Source organism: Heliangelus exortis, chromosome 15 (assembly GCF_036169615.1).
Source record: "Heliangelus exortis chromosome 15, bHelExo1.hap1, whole genome shotgun sequence".
Taxonomy (NCBI): domain Eukaryota; kingdom Metazoa; phylum Chordata; class Aves; order Apodiformes; family Trochilidae; genus Heliangelus; species Heliangelus exortis.
In genome coordinates, this window is record NC_092436.1 from 16,263,365 (window position 1) to 16,276,867 (window position 13,503).

The 13,503-nt window shown below is 61.4% G+C and overlaps 1 protein-coding gene across 5 annotated transcripts in view; it reads left to right on the forward strand.

Annotated features, from left to right (window-relative positions):
- Positions 1-350: 350 nt before the first annotated feature.
- Positions 351-13,503, forward strand: part of PCDH1 (protocadherin 1) — a 57,276-nt gene continuing 44,123 nt past the window's right edge. For 2 of the 5 annotated variants that reach the window (XM_071759278.1, XM_071759279.1), the window contains exons 1-3: positions 351-784; positions 6,979-7,793; positions 9,560-11,752. In XM_071759278.1, coding sequence (XP_071615379.1) covers positions 721-784; positions 6,979-7,793; positions 9,560-11,752 — 3,072 coding nt within the window. In that variant the 5' untranslated portion in view covers positions 351-720. Of the gene's footprint in view, positions 785-880; positions 1,078-6,978; positions 7,794-9,559; positions 11,753-13,503 lie in introns of those variants that run through there. The other 3 variants (XM_071759281.1, XM_071759282.1, XM_071759280.1) reach the window with 2 other exon arrangements.

Here is a 13,503-nt window from a genome sequence, read left to right on the forward strand (position 1 = left end):
ATGAATGAATGAATAAATAGGAGCAGCGGGAGGGGACCAAAGAAGAGACCCGTCCCACGCGTGAGCGAAGGTGGTGAAGGGGTCCCGGGGGGGAGGGGAGGGGGTCTGTGGGAAGCCAGCGCCATGGGGCTTGGCGCAGTGGGTCAGGGAATGAGGGGTTGGTTCTGCCCGGCAGCCGCTGCCCGGTTCGTCCCGGCTGGGCTGGGGATCTGATAAGGAGCCGGAGCTCCACCTCCCCGTGGCGGCGGCGAGAGGCGGAGGCAGGGGGGGTGGTGGTGTCTGTGTGTGTGTGTGTGTGTGTGTGTGTGTGTGTGTGTTGTGTGTATGCTGGGGGGGTGGGGGGGTGGGAAGGGGCCGTGCCTGCGCTGCGCTTCCCTTGCACATCCTCACACACACCGAGGGACGGAGGCGGGCACGGACGGAGCTGCCCACCGGGGCTGCCGCCAGCCCTGCCGCCGCCGCTCCGCCGGAGGAGCCGCAGCCCCGGCTCGGGGGAGGGGGGCGGTTCCCACCGGACTTTTTTTTTTTTTTTTTTTTTTTTACCCCCTCCCTCTCCCCCCCTCTCATTTTTTTAAAAATTTTTAATTTTTAATTTTTTAATTTTTTTTAAAAATTTAAATAATTTGCTTTTCCCCTGTGGATAACGACCGAGAGGACCCGGAGGAGGGAGGGGGGGGTTGGTGGGTTGGGGGGGAGCCCGGTCCCGGCGGGCAGGAGGCGATGCAGACGCCGCTGGATCAGCGCTCACCGAGCCGGCACCGAGCGCAGCGCCGACCGCATCCAAGTAAGAGCTGCGGCAGGGCCGGGTAAACCCGCGGAGGAGAACCGCGGAGGGCTGCGGAGAGGTGCGGAGAGAACGCGGAGCGATGCGGGAGCTCCCGCGGCTGATGCGGGCGAGCGGGGCTGGGTGATGGGGGGAAGCGGTGTAGGGCGAGCATCCCGCTCCCCTCCGCCTTTCTTCGCGTTTCTCCGTGTTTCTCCGCGTTTCTTCTCCGCGTTTCTCCGCGCTTTTGCGCGGGCGGGCGGCGGAGGTTCCGCTGGTTGCCGGTCCCGCCCGGCGCTGCCACTTGTTGTGCGGTGAGGAGCGGGGCCGGCTTCAGGTGGCGGGTTGGAGGGGGTTTGTGTCCCCCTCGGGGGTGGCACTGGGGGGGTTTGTGTGTCCCCCTGCCAGCCCCCGGTGTGTGTGTCCCTGCCAGCCCCTGGCTGCGAGCGGGACTCGGGGTGCGGGAGAAGTTGCGGGGGCAGCTGGGAGCGAGGCTGTGCGTGGCTGTGTGGGTCTGTGAGGGGTCGGGGGGCTGGCAGGGAGGTGGGGGCGTGGGGGAGACCCCCCGTGTCCCTGCTCGGGTGTGCGGGTGCTACCGGGGTGCGGGAGACAGGCTGCGTGCGGGAGCCGGGTGGGTGCTGGGGTGCGTGGCGGAGGGAGTGCGGGGAATTTCTGGAGTGCGTGGCGCGGGGGTGGGTGCTGGGGAGGGGATAGAGGGGCGTGAGTGCCCGCGCCCCAGAAAATCGCGGGTTCCCTGCCGACTGCGTGAAAGCGGTGAGGGGAGAGCGGCTCCCGTGTGTTTTGCCTCGGGTCTGTGTGTGTGTGTGTGTGCGGGGGATGTGCGGGAGTCTCCCCACACACACACACACACACTTCATCCCCCCGGGATACGGGGGATCCTGGGGAGCGATTCGCTCCCTTCCCCGGAGCCGGTTCTGCCGGGGCTCTGCAGGGCTCCGCCGGCTGCGGGAGGTTCAGCCCGGGCAGCCCCGGCGGGAAGCGGGGAGGGGAGCCCAGCCCGGCTTCCATCCTCCATCCCAGCCGGCGGGGAGGACCGGGAGCCGCGGTTTCCCCCCTCCCCGGCACCCTCTCCCCCCACCCCAGGCTGCGGTCCTGGGGAAGAGCCCCTCCTGCTGCTGCCGGCTCCCTGCGGCCCTGCCAGGGTGCTTCAGGCCCGCGATTATTTTTGCCTTCCCCCCGGATCCCCCCCTTCCAGGCCGGGATGGAGACTGTGGGGGACACGGGAGCCCGGAGAGGGGGGACGGACACCCCCGGGGTGGGAGGATGGAGGCTGCTGCCCTGGGGAGGCTCTGACAGGTTTCTGCCTGGCTGGCTGCTGGAGTTGGAAAGGATGTAGAGAAGGAGGCAGGAGCAGGAGGAGGGAGGGCCCCGGGCTGCGCCCTTTTTTCCCATCCCTGTGCGGCTCCTGAGAGATGATTTTAGGATAAAACTGCATGGGGTACCTCATCCCGGGGGGTTCTCTCGCTTCTGGGAGCGGGGGGGAGCTTGGGCCCAGCCTGCAGAAATTGCCGAGCAGCCGCAGTGGCAGCCAGAGGTGAAGGAAACCATGGGACGTGCCACGAAATGCCCAGGATTCAGCCCATCCCTGCCTTCCATGCAGGACCCAACATATCAGTGGCCCTTTTAAATATTTTATTTTATTTTATTTTATTTTATTTTATTTTATTTTATTTTATTTTATTTTATTTTATTTTATTTTATTTTATTTTATTTTATTTTATTTTATTTTATTTTATTTTATTTTATTTTATTTTATTTTATTTACGGTCTGGCCCTGGAGCTCAGCCCTTGGCTCTCACTGGAACCGTGAGGATCATTTGCTGCTCGCTCGGATGTTGCTCCAGCTCCCAGGGTTGGAGCAAAGCTTGGAGGGGGGGATGTCGAAGAGGCAGGGGGTGGTGGTGGTGTGGATTTAGTACTCGTGTGCTCAGTGCAGGGTTTGGATGGACTCGGAAGGATGGCTCCGAGCCACTCAATCAGCCGTCGGGGAGCAAGAAGGAGGGTGGGTGGACTTCGGTGCCCCTTCCCGGAGCGGTGCTGCCTTCGGGCCAAGGGGCTGTGGGAATCTCAGGGAGCTTGTTCAAGCAGTTGCTTAAATTTTCAGCGCTTTTATAACCTCCTTCTCATTAAGGCTTGGGTGTTGCTTTTTCGGGGTTGTTTTTTTTTTTTTTTTTCGGGAGGGGATGGCTGAATTTTGTCGGATTTTTGCATGCCACTGTGCTCCGAGAGCTTCCCAGTCATGCATTAAGCAGCGTGACTAACGCCTCTCTCATGTGGTTCGGGCTCTCTCTCTCTCGCAGTCTCCCCGTAGGGAGAATTCTGTGTGCGGAGGAAGAGTTGTTTTGGGAGGGGTTTTGATTTTTTTTTTTTTTTTTTTTTTTTAAGAGCTCTGCCAGCAGGTCGGGGAAAAAGAAAGGAAAAAAAAAACAAAACCAAAACCCCAAGCAAAACAACAACAACAAAAAAGGTGCCTGGCACTGGAGAAGAAAGTGTGGGATGGTCTTTAGATCCCATGGGAAAATAGCCCGCTGCCTTGGACCGGCCCCTGGGAAGCCTCTGTCTCCTGCACAGACGTGCTTTTCCCCCGTGGTGGAGGCTTCCTCCTCCTCTTCCTCCTCCTCACACCCAGCTCTGAGCTCTCACGTCTGCGCTGTGTCATTCGCACCCCGAGGCACCCAGCAGGATTCCTCACCCCGGCCAACCTGGGGCCCCTTTCCCACCCACCCTGGGACCTCTCAGGTTCCCAGCCCCTCTCACCCTCCTGCTTCGGAGATTTCCTTCACCTGCAGGAACAGGGTTCAGGCTCCAGCCTCTTTTTTATTTTTTTTATTTTTTTTTTTTTTTTCTGAGCAGAAGACATGGGTGCTGGGCACCCTTTGGGTGCCTCCCTTCCTCCTCCAACCTCCCACTGGCTCCTGGGCTCTTTCCCCACTCCCTGGATCCTCCCTGCCGGTTCAGGCAGGACCATGTGAGGCGTCACCCTCTCTTGGGACTTTCACCTTTACCTGCCACCCTCCACCTCACGGCAAGGCTTAGTCAGGTCCACCCTACGTCACCAGCAGCCACGGCCCAGCCTAGTGCAAACAGCCTTGTGCAAACAGGCTGTGGGGGTGGCTGCCTCTCCCTGCTGGGGCATCCTCTGGGAGCACCTCCCCAGTGGCTGGGGCTTCCTCCATGACCACCTGCCCAGTGGCCAGGGCATCTTCTGGGACCACCTGCCCAGTGGCTGGGGCATCCTCTCTCTGGGACCACCTTCCCAGTGGTTAGGGCATCTTCTGGGACCACCTGCCCAGTGGCCAGGGTCTCCTCTCTCTGGGACCACCTGCCCAGTGGCCAGGGCATCTTCTGGGAGCACCTCCCCAGTGACTGGGGCATCTCCTGGGAGCACCTTCCCAGTGGCCAGCACTGCCCATCTTCCCCTTCTCCCCGTGCTCACCATTTCCAGCACAAGCAGACAGAGCATTTCCCAAGGGGCATTTTTTTGGCGCTGCCTTTTCCAAAGATGACATTTTTGGCACTGCCACTGCTGAATTCAGAGCAGGGCAGCAGGGTGCTGAAGCCCAGCGAGGGTCTGGTTGGTTCCCCCGTGAAGCCAGGTGGGTGTCGGGTGCGAGCGCACACACACGTGCTGCGGGCAGGCACACGCGTGTCAGAACCCACCCACCCCCCCCACCACCACCTCAGGGTGTGCAGGCACAGTGCAAGTCCCCCCACACAGGGTGACATCACCCAGAGGCACAGCCGGTGGTGACGGGGACATGCGCACACGCTCCCCCCGTGCAGGCACACGCGTGGCCCGGTGCACGCACACGTGCGCTGCGTGCAGGGATGCCAACTGGTGCCTAGTGCAGGGGGGGGGCAGGGGTGTGCTCCTCACAGTGTGCACACCTTGCTGGTGCACACGAGTGTGCTCCTCATAGTGTGCACACCTTGCTTGTACACAGGGGTGTGTTCCTCACAGTGTGCACACCATGCTGGTGCACAGGGGTGTGCTTCTCACAGTGTGCACGCCTTGCTGGTGCACACGGGTGTGCTCCTCACAGCGTGCACACCTTGCTGGTGCACACGGGTGTGCTCCTCACGGTGTGCACACCTTGCTGGTGCACAGGGGTGTGCTCCTCACAGTGTACACACCTTGCTGGTGCACAGGGGTGTGCTCCTCACAGTGTACACACCTTGCTGGTGCACAGGGGTGTGCAGGGATGGGGCTGTGCACACCCCGCTGCTGGGTTTTGCTCGTGTCAGGATGGAGATGCATCGTGTTTCTGCTCAGCTTCTTCACCCTCCATCCTCAGCCCCGTGCGGGGATGGCAGGAGCTTGGGTCACCTCTTCCCTTCCTCCTGGGGCTGGGTGTCCCGGAGGTGTCCGCACACAGCACCGGGCTGGATGGGTCTGCACCGTGTCAGGGGGTGGAAGGATCTCTTCCCCACTGGCAGGACAAGAGAGCGGGGTCAAGCTCAGCCTCAGGACCTTTGGTTCATCCCTAGAACCAGAGATAGATTTCCCCCTGTGCAGGGAGAGCTCTTCCACGCAGTTATCCGTGGAGAAGCAGCAGGGTGGAGAGGCTGGGAGCTGCCTGCTGGAGGGGAGCAGCAGGGTGGCCAGGGCAGGAGATGCCACTTGTTGGGGAGCTGGGAGATGCTGGGATCCACCCCAGGCGTTCAGACACTGCTGGGTGGCAGCCACAGAGGGGAGATGGTTGGAGATGGTTGGAGATCCTCACCCGTCCCACCGGAGACAGGGAGCAGTGGGATTGGCAAGCAAAGGGTGGCTGCTGGGGAACAGGGGTTCTGGATTTTGGGGCACCCAACCAGTGGGGTTTTTGGGTGTCAGTGAGCTGGGCTGCACCTGTTCACCCTTACGGCTCAGCAGAAGCTGCGTGGGTGCTCCCAGAGCCTGGAGGAGCAGGAAGAGATGTTCCCAGCATGGAAAGCTGGTGGCCAGGCACACCGGGAGGCAGAGGCTGGGTGACAAGGCGTGTGGCTCGGCACAGAAGGGACGGGTCGGTGGGGCTGGCAGTGTGCCTGGCACTGCCTCTGCAGTGCGTGGGTGCCTGCAGTGCAGCCTGTGCAGTGCTCATCTCTGCAATGCAGGGGGGCAGCGCTCCCAGTGGGCAGGGGTAAGGGTAGGGGGGGAGGTTGGCACTGGAGGGGCACCCAGTGGGGTGTCCCAGTGTGGGGTGGGAGGGAACGGGGAGGGACAGTGCGTTTGCAGTGAGCCACAGGAACAGCATTTTCTGGCAGAGCCTGGGGCTGTGCAGCAGTGGGGGGGGGAGCTGTGCCCACTGCTGCAGTGTGCAGTGCCACTGCTCCCCTGGGGGGGCACAGGCTCTGTGTCAGCACTGCAGTGGAGGGGCTGGGTCCCTCTGACACGGGTGGGGTGGGCAGTGCCCTGCATGCAGTGCAGGATGGGCGATGCTCAGGGCTCCTGCATGGGATCGTGCAGTGCTGCTGAGTGCAGGGGGGGCAGTGCTGCTCTCTCCCTGCTCTGGCAGTGCCCCCCATCCCTGCAGTGAGGGATGGGTGGGAGCCCTGCAGTGCAGGCAGTGCTCTGACTCCCTGCAGTGAGGGATGGGTGGCAGCTTTGTCTCCTGACAGTGCCCCGTGTCCCTGCAGTGTGGGTGGGTGACATGCCAGCATCCCTGCAGTGCCCCGTGTCCCTGCAGCGTGGGTGGGTGGGTGGCATCCCAGCATCCTTGCAGTGCAGGCAGTGCTGCTGCCTCCAAGTGCAGGAGCTGCCTGCCAGAGCACTGCGGGGCTGGCAGTGGGGTGCAGTGCCCCGTGTCCCCACCCCACGTGGCATGCAGTGGCCCTGCAGTGCGTGGCACACGTTGTCTGACACCCCTGGGGTGAGAAGCTGCCTCTGAGCCCGGCTGGCACCCCTGGGATTGCTGCTGGTGTGCCTCCTCCTTAGGTCTAATTACAGCTTGCGTGGTGACAGAGAGGGTGGCTGGTGGCAGGAGTGGCTTCCTGTCACTCGTGGAGAGCCAGGGCTGAGGTTTCAGTGAGGGGTGGCTCATTCCAGGGCGGTGCAGGAACTTTGGAAGCCAGGACCAGTCCTCCCGGGCAGCTCTGCCAGGGCTGGGGCAGCTCTGCCGGGGGAGCCCCTGGAGCCCCTTTCCTTTGGGGAAGGACCCCGTGGTTGTGGGGTGCAGAGGGGCTGCCTGACCCGGGGTGTCTGTGTCTCCTTGCAGCTCCCCCGCAGCGCAGGATGGAAGCGCTGGCGTCCTGCCTGGGGCTGTGGCTCCTCTGCCAGCTCCCTGCCCTGGTCTCTGGGACTCGCGTGGTCTACAAAGTGCCAGAGGAACAGCCCCCCAACACCCTGATCGGGAGCCTGGCCTCCGATTACGGCTTCCCGGACGTGGGGCACCTCTACAAGCTGGAGGTGGGGGCCCCGTATCTCCGCGTGGACGGCAAGACCGGGGACATCTACACCACGGAGACCTCCATCGACAGGGAGAGCTTGCGGGAGTGCCAGCACCTCCTGCCCGGAGAGCCCTGCTTCCTGGAGTTCGAAGTCTCCATCACCGACCTGATCTTGAACAGCGGCCCCCGCCTGCTGGAGGGGCAGATAGAGGTGCTGGATATCAATGACAACACCCCCAACTTTGCCTCGCCCGTCCTCACCCTCTCCATCCCTGAAAACACCAACCTCGGGGCGCTCTTCCCCATCCCCCTGGCCATGGACCGGGACTCGGGGCCCAACGGCGTCGCCTCCTACGAGCTGACGGCTGGACCGGAGGCGCAGGAGCTCTTTGGGCTGCAAGTGGCAGAGGATCAGGACGAGAAGCAACCGCAGCTGATTGTCATGGGGAACCTGGACAGGGAGCAGTGGGACTCCTACGACTTGACCATCAAAGTGCAGGATGGAGGCAACCCGCCCCGGGCCAGCAGCGCCCTGCTCCGCATCACCATCCTGGACATGAACGACAACGCGCCCAAGTTTGAGAAGGCTCTGTACGAGGCTGAGCTCTCTGAAAACAGCCCCGTGGGGCACTCTGTCCTCCAGGTGAGCTCGGGGAAGGGCTTGCTTCTCCTCCTCAGCCCTCCTGAGGGTTTCCACACCCACTCCCCAACTTAAGGAGTGTTTCTGGGAGGTTTCCCAGGGAGGTTGTGGAGTCCCCATCCCTGGGGATGAAAACCCACCTGGATGCGGTCCTGTGGGATGTGCTCTGGGTGATCCTGCTTTAGTGGGAGAGTTGGAATAGGTGAGCTCTAAAGGTCCCGTCCAGCTCTGATAATTCTGTGATTCTACAGCCACTTGCCACCACGCTTGCCCAAGGAAGCCTGGAAGGCTTGCAAGCTGTGGGAGGCCACGGTGTCCCTCGGCTGGCAGGCAGCTCCCGGGGATGTCACATCTGCTAAAACAAAGTTATAAGGATGCGTGGGAAGGTGCAGCCAGCATTTTGGGAGGAGGACAGGAGCAGCAGCAGGGTTGGGGGTGGGGGTGCCAGGAGGGTTACGAGGAGGGCTGGGACCCGAGGGCCATGGGGACTCTGGCTTCGTGCCCACAGACAAGACACAGCCCCTTTCATGAGCTGCATTCCCTTGGTGGCTCCGTGGAAACTCGGGAGGAGGGGGCAGGCAGCATCCCTGCTGCCCCACTTGGGGGCTGCCCCAGTTTGGGGGTGCCCAGAGTGGTCAACGGGGCAAAGTGGCCTGGGGGAAGGGGTTGGATCTTGGTGGATTTGGCTTGGAGAGGGGGCACTGAGATGATAGTAGGTGACATCTGTTTATCTGCAGCTGCCATCTTAATCAGCAAGCAGGGCCAGCTCTCGGCTGCTTGCTTAATTCCACTGTGAATTTTTTTTTTTTTCTTTAATTTAAGAATTCATTTTTCACCGTTAAAGAGAATGGAAGTTGGGAAGCAGATAAGGGAGCCAGAGGAGAATGAGCTGAGGCGTTGCTGCTGCCATTGCTCAGCTTTTATCTTGGGGTGGGGGGGGGAAATGACTTCCGCCTGGTGTGAGTTTTTTTTTTTTCCCACTTCTTTTGCGAGTGGAGAGGTAAAAGGTGGAATTTACATTTAAGGATTTTCTTGGTTCCCCTCCTCCCCATCCTAAACCTGCTGAATGAGGTAGCGGTGGGGGCAGCAAATGGGGCAGAGACGAGGCTGCTCGGGGAGCTGAGTAGGGAGGGAAACGTGAGACAAACCTCATCATCTTTAGGGAGCAAATTACAGGAGCAGGGACAGGTTGGTGGGAACGCAGAGCTCCTGATGGGTGGAAACAGAAGTGCTGAGGCACTAACAGGCTGACTCCTTCCTGTCCTTCCCTCTGCTGTCAGAGTGCTTCCAAAGAATGTTTATCAGTGTGGTGATAGGCACTTTATGTATATAAATATAGATATATATATGGTGTCCCCCTTCCCCCTCAGCCCCAGCCCTGAACGCTGGGATGGAGCTGCTGCGGCTCCCCACACCTCCATTTCCCTCCCCTCGCCTCTCTTTTGGGGAGGGTTTTTTTTTTTTCAAAGCAGGCAGAGAGCTTTCTCTCCCTGCTGCTCTGCCTGGTCCTGGTGGCACGGGTTCCCGGAGGATTCCCTGCGTGCCGGGAGGGGAGCGCGGCCAACCGGCTCAGCCGGTTCCACTGGAAAAGCCAGGAGCAGCCTGGGTGCCTCTCCCAGCTGCTCTGCCGGTCCCAGGCTCTTTGCCCCATAGTCTTTGGCCCCAGAAGAGGAAATCCTGGTTTTTTTTTTTCCCCCCCCCTCCCTCTGCCCGGAGGAGGCACGGCCGCCTTGGCCTCTCGCTCACCGGTTGCCCCTCCAACCCCGCAGGTGAAAGCCAACGATTCGGATCAGGGCGCCAACGCCGAGATCGATTACTCCTTCCACCAGGCCTCGGACATGGTGCGGAGGCTCCTGCGCCTCGACCGCGCCACGGGGCTCATCACCGTCCAAGGGCCCATCGACCGCGAGGACGTCGGCACCCTCAAGTTCTCCGTCATGGCCAAGGACAAAGGGGCCAACCCCAAGAACGCCCGCACCCAAGTGGTGGTCACCATCAAGGACATGAACGACAACGCGCCCTCCATAGAGATTCGAGGCATCGGGCTGGTCACCCACCAGGATGGCATGGCCAACATCTCGGAGGACGTGCCGGTTGAGACGGCGGTGGCTCTGGTGCAGGTGTCCGACCGAGACGAGGGCGAAAACGCCGTGGTCACCTGCGTGGTGGCCGGTGACGTCCCGTTCCAGCTGCGGCAGGCCAGCGAGACGGGGAGTGACAGCAAGAAGAAATACTTCCTGCAGACCACCACGCCGCTGGACTACGAGTCGGTGAAGGAGTACACCATTGAGATCGTGGCAGTGGACTCGGGGAACCCGCCCCTTTCCAGCACCAACTCCTTGAAGGTGCAGGTGGTGGACGTGAATGACAACGCCCCTGTCTTCAGCCAGAGCTTCACCGAGGTGGCCTTCCCCGAGAACAACGAGCCCGACGACCTGGTGATGGAGGTGAGCGCCAGCGATGCCGACAGCGGCTCCAACGCCCAGCTGTCTTATTCCCTGGTGACGGACCCCTCTTCCAAAGGCTCCTTCAGCATTGACCCCGACTCCGGGGAGATCCGGGTGAAGGCGGTGCTGGACCGAGAGCAGCGGGAGCGCTACGAGTTCTTGGTGGTGGCAGCAGACAAGGGCAGCCCCAGCCTCAAGGGCACGGCGTCTGTGGCCATCAACGTCATGGACAGGAATGACAACGACCCCAAATTCATGCTGAGCGGCTACAACTTCTCCGTGATGGAGAACATGCCACCCCTCAGCCCCGTGGGCATGGTGACGGTGATCGATGCTGACAAAGGAGAAAACGCCCGCATCCAGCTGTCGGTGGAGCAAGACAACGGGGATTTTGTCATCCAGAATGGCACCGGCACCATCCTCTCCAGCATCTCTTTTGACCGGGAGCAGCAGAGCACCTACACTTTCCGCCTCAAGGCGGTGGACGGCGGAGATCCCCCCAGGTCCGCCTACGTGGGGGTGACCATCAACGTCCTGGATGAGAACGACAACGCTCCCTTCATCACGTCGCCCTCCAACGCCACCTACAAACACATCCTGCCCCACACCAGCCCCGGCCAGCAGGTGAGCAAGGTCAAGGCGGAGGACATCGACTCCGGCGTCAACGCGGAGCTGACCTACAGCATCACGGGAGGCAACCCCTTCGAGCTCTTCCAGATCTCCCCGCACAGCGGAGACATCACCCTGGAGAAGGAGATCCTGCGGAAGCACCACGGCCTGCACCGCTTGGTCGTGCGGGTCAACGACAAGGGCAAGCCCTCGCGGCACGGCACGGCGCTGGTGCACTTCTACGTCAACGAGACGTTGGCCAACCGCACGCTGCTGGACACCCTGGTGGGCCACAGCCTGGACACCCCGCTCGACATCGACATCGCCGGAGATCCCGAATACGAGCGCAGCAAACAGAGAAGCAACATCCTCTTCGGAGTCATCGCCGGCATCGTGGCCGTCACCCTGGTCATCGTGCTGGTGGTCCTGGTGCGCTACTGCCGGCAGCGGGAGGCCAAGAGCGGCTACCAGGCGGGCAAGAAGGAGACCAAGGACCTCTACACCCCCAAGCAGGCCAGCAAGAGCGGGAAGAGCAAGGGCAAGGTGAAGAAGAGCAAGTCTCCCAAGCCGCCCAAGCCCACAGAGGATGAAGAGGAGACGGGGCTGCAAAAATCGCTGAAGTTCAACCTGATGAACGACTCTGTCAGCGACAGCCCCCGGATCCACCTGCCCCTCAACTACCCCCCGGGCAGCCCGGACCTGGGTCGTCACTACCGCTCCAACTCGCCTCTGCCCTCCATCCAACTCCAACCTCAGTCGCCCTCGGCCTCCAAGAAGCACCAAGTGGTGCAGGACCTGCCGGCCACCAACACCTTTGTTGGCACCGGGGACAACAACTCGACAGGCTCTGAGCAGTACTCGGACTACAGCTACCGCACCAACCCCCAGAAATACACCAACAAGCAGGTAGGAGAGCTCATCCTGCGGCCTGCGGCGGCCCCCGCCCTGCACCGGGGACCCATCTGGACAGAGGTGTGGGAGTGAGCCTGGACTGGCCCCCAGCCCTGCATGCGTGGCCTTGGGGGGCTGGCAGAGGACTACCCCGGAGCCGAGCCGCCCAGCCTGGGCCTGGGGAGGGGAAGGGGGATGGTGGGAAGGGGGGTGGCCTGAAAAAAACCCACTCACACACACACACCCCCCCTATAACTGTCGGAGAGCCCGGGGCTGGGTCCTGGGTGATGGTGGTGTGAGGGGTGCTGCATGTTTGTGCCTCTGCATGTGGAGCTCCAGGGAAGGAATCTCAGCCACTTGAGTCCACTCGGGATTGGCTCTAAGAGCACTGAGGAGGGCAATATCCACCCTCCCATCCATCCATCCATCCATCCATCCATCCATCCATCCATCCATCCATCTCTCTGCTTGGGCTGGCTCAGGGATAGGATGGACCTGTCCTGGCCAACCCATCCCTGGCCAGAGAGCACTGAGGAAAGCCTTAGCACTATTGCTACTCCAGCTCACCAAACCTTTAATCTTCTCTGCTCAAAGCCACCCAAAAGGATGCTTTGCACCCGGCGTGGCTGCCCAGGCAGGTGGGGTTGGGTAGAGGAGCAAAGTTCTGCCTTTTTCCCAGGTTTGGGCTCTGGTTTCTCTCAGGCTTGGGCCTTCTGCCATAGCCAGCTCAGGGAAAACCAACCAGCCCTTAGCACCAGGAGGAGGAGGAGAGTGGATTCCTTGGGTCGGGTCTTGTGCTGGGGCTGGAGGAAGGGGACACGGGGTTGGAGGTGGTTCTGCTGCCGTCGGGTCACTGCTCTTGGTCCAGCTCTTGGTTTCTGGTGCTGCGTGGCGATGGGGCAGGGTCTTGGCTGCAGAGTGGGGAGGGCTGGGCTGCTGGCTGGTGTGCACTGGAGCTTGGAGCTGGTCCTGGAGGTTGTGGGGTGAGGAGGTCGGAGCTTGCAGGACCCTCTTTCCCTGGGGCTCTCTCCCTGATAGCTTGCACCACGTCTCTGCTTTGGCGCCTGTTGGGTCTGACCTTCACCAGCTAGGGAGGGAGAGGGGGCACGAGTGCCTGGGGCTTTGCCTTCTTCCTGGGGTCTTCCTGTGGGTGAGGACCACCCACTGCTCCCCCCCCCCCCCACACACACACACCACCCCGTGCTGTACCCGCGGAGTCCCCTGCAGACCCCTGCTCCCCTCTTTGTACCCCGGTGAGCGGCAGGCTGGGCTCCTGCCAGCTCAGCTGCCCTGTTGGATTTGACTTCAATAAAAGTTTTATATTTTTGACCTCTTGTGCCTTATTTTCCCCGCTGCCCCAAAGATGTTCTTGCCTCCCAGGCAGTTTCCCAGGCGTATTTTCCACGTCCCCAGCCACCACAGCACCCAGAAGCGATGCTCACGTGGGGCCGGCCATCTCCACGAGCCCTCCACTGTCTGGCCAGTCCACAAGGACTCGGGGTACTGATCCCCTTACCCAGATGGCCGTGCCCCATCTCCCGTGCCCCACCTCCAGTCACCGCCTGCCCCTCTGAGGAGACACCTTCCTCCAGGACACAGATCACAACACACACGTGTACATGTGTGGACGTGAAGGCAAATCTAAGCCAGGGACCAGTTAGCCCGGCTTCCTTCCAGCCCACCATCCCATTGCGTAGCTTCTCCTGCTGCATCCCCAGGTCCTTTTGGGACCCAGCCGTGTCCCAAAGCCCAGCGTGTGGAGGAGC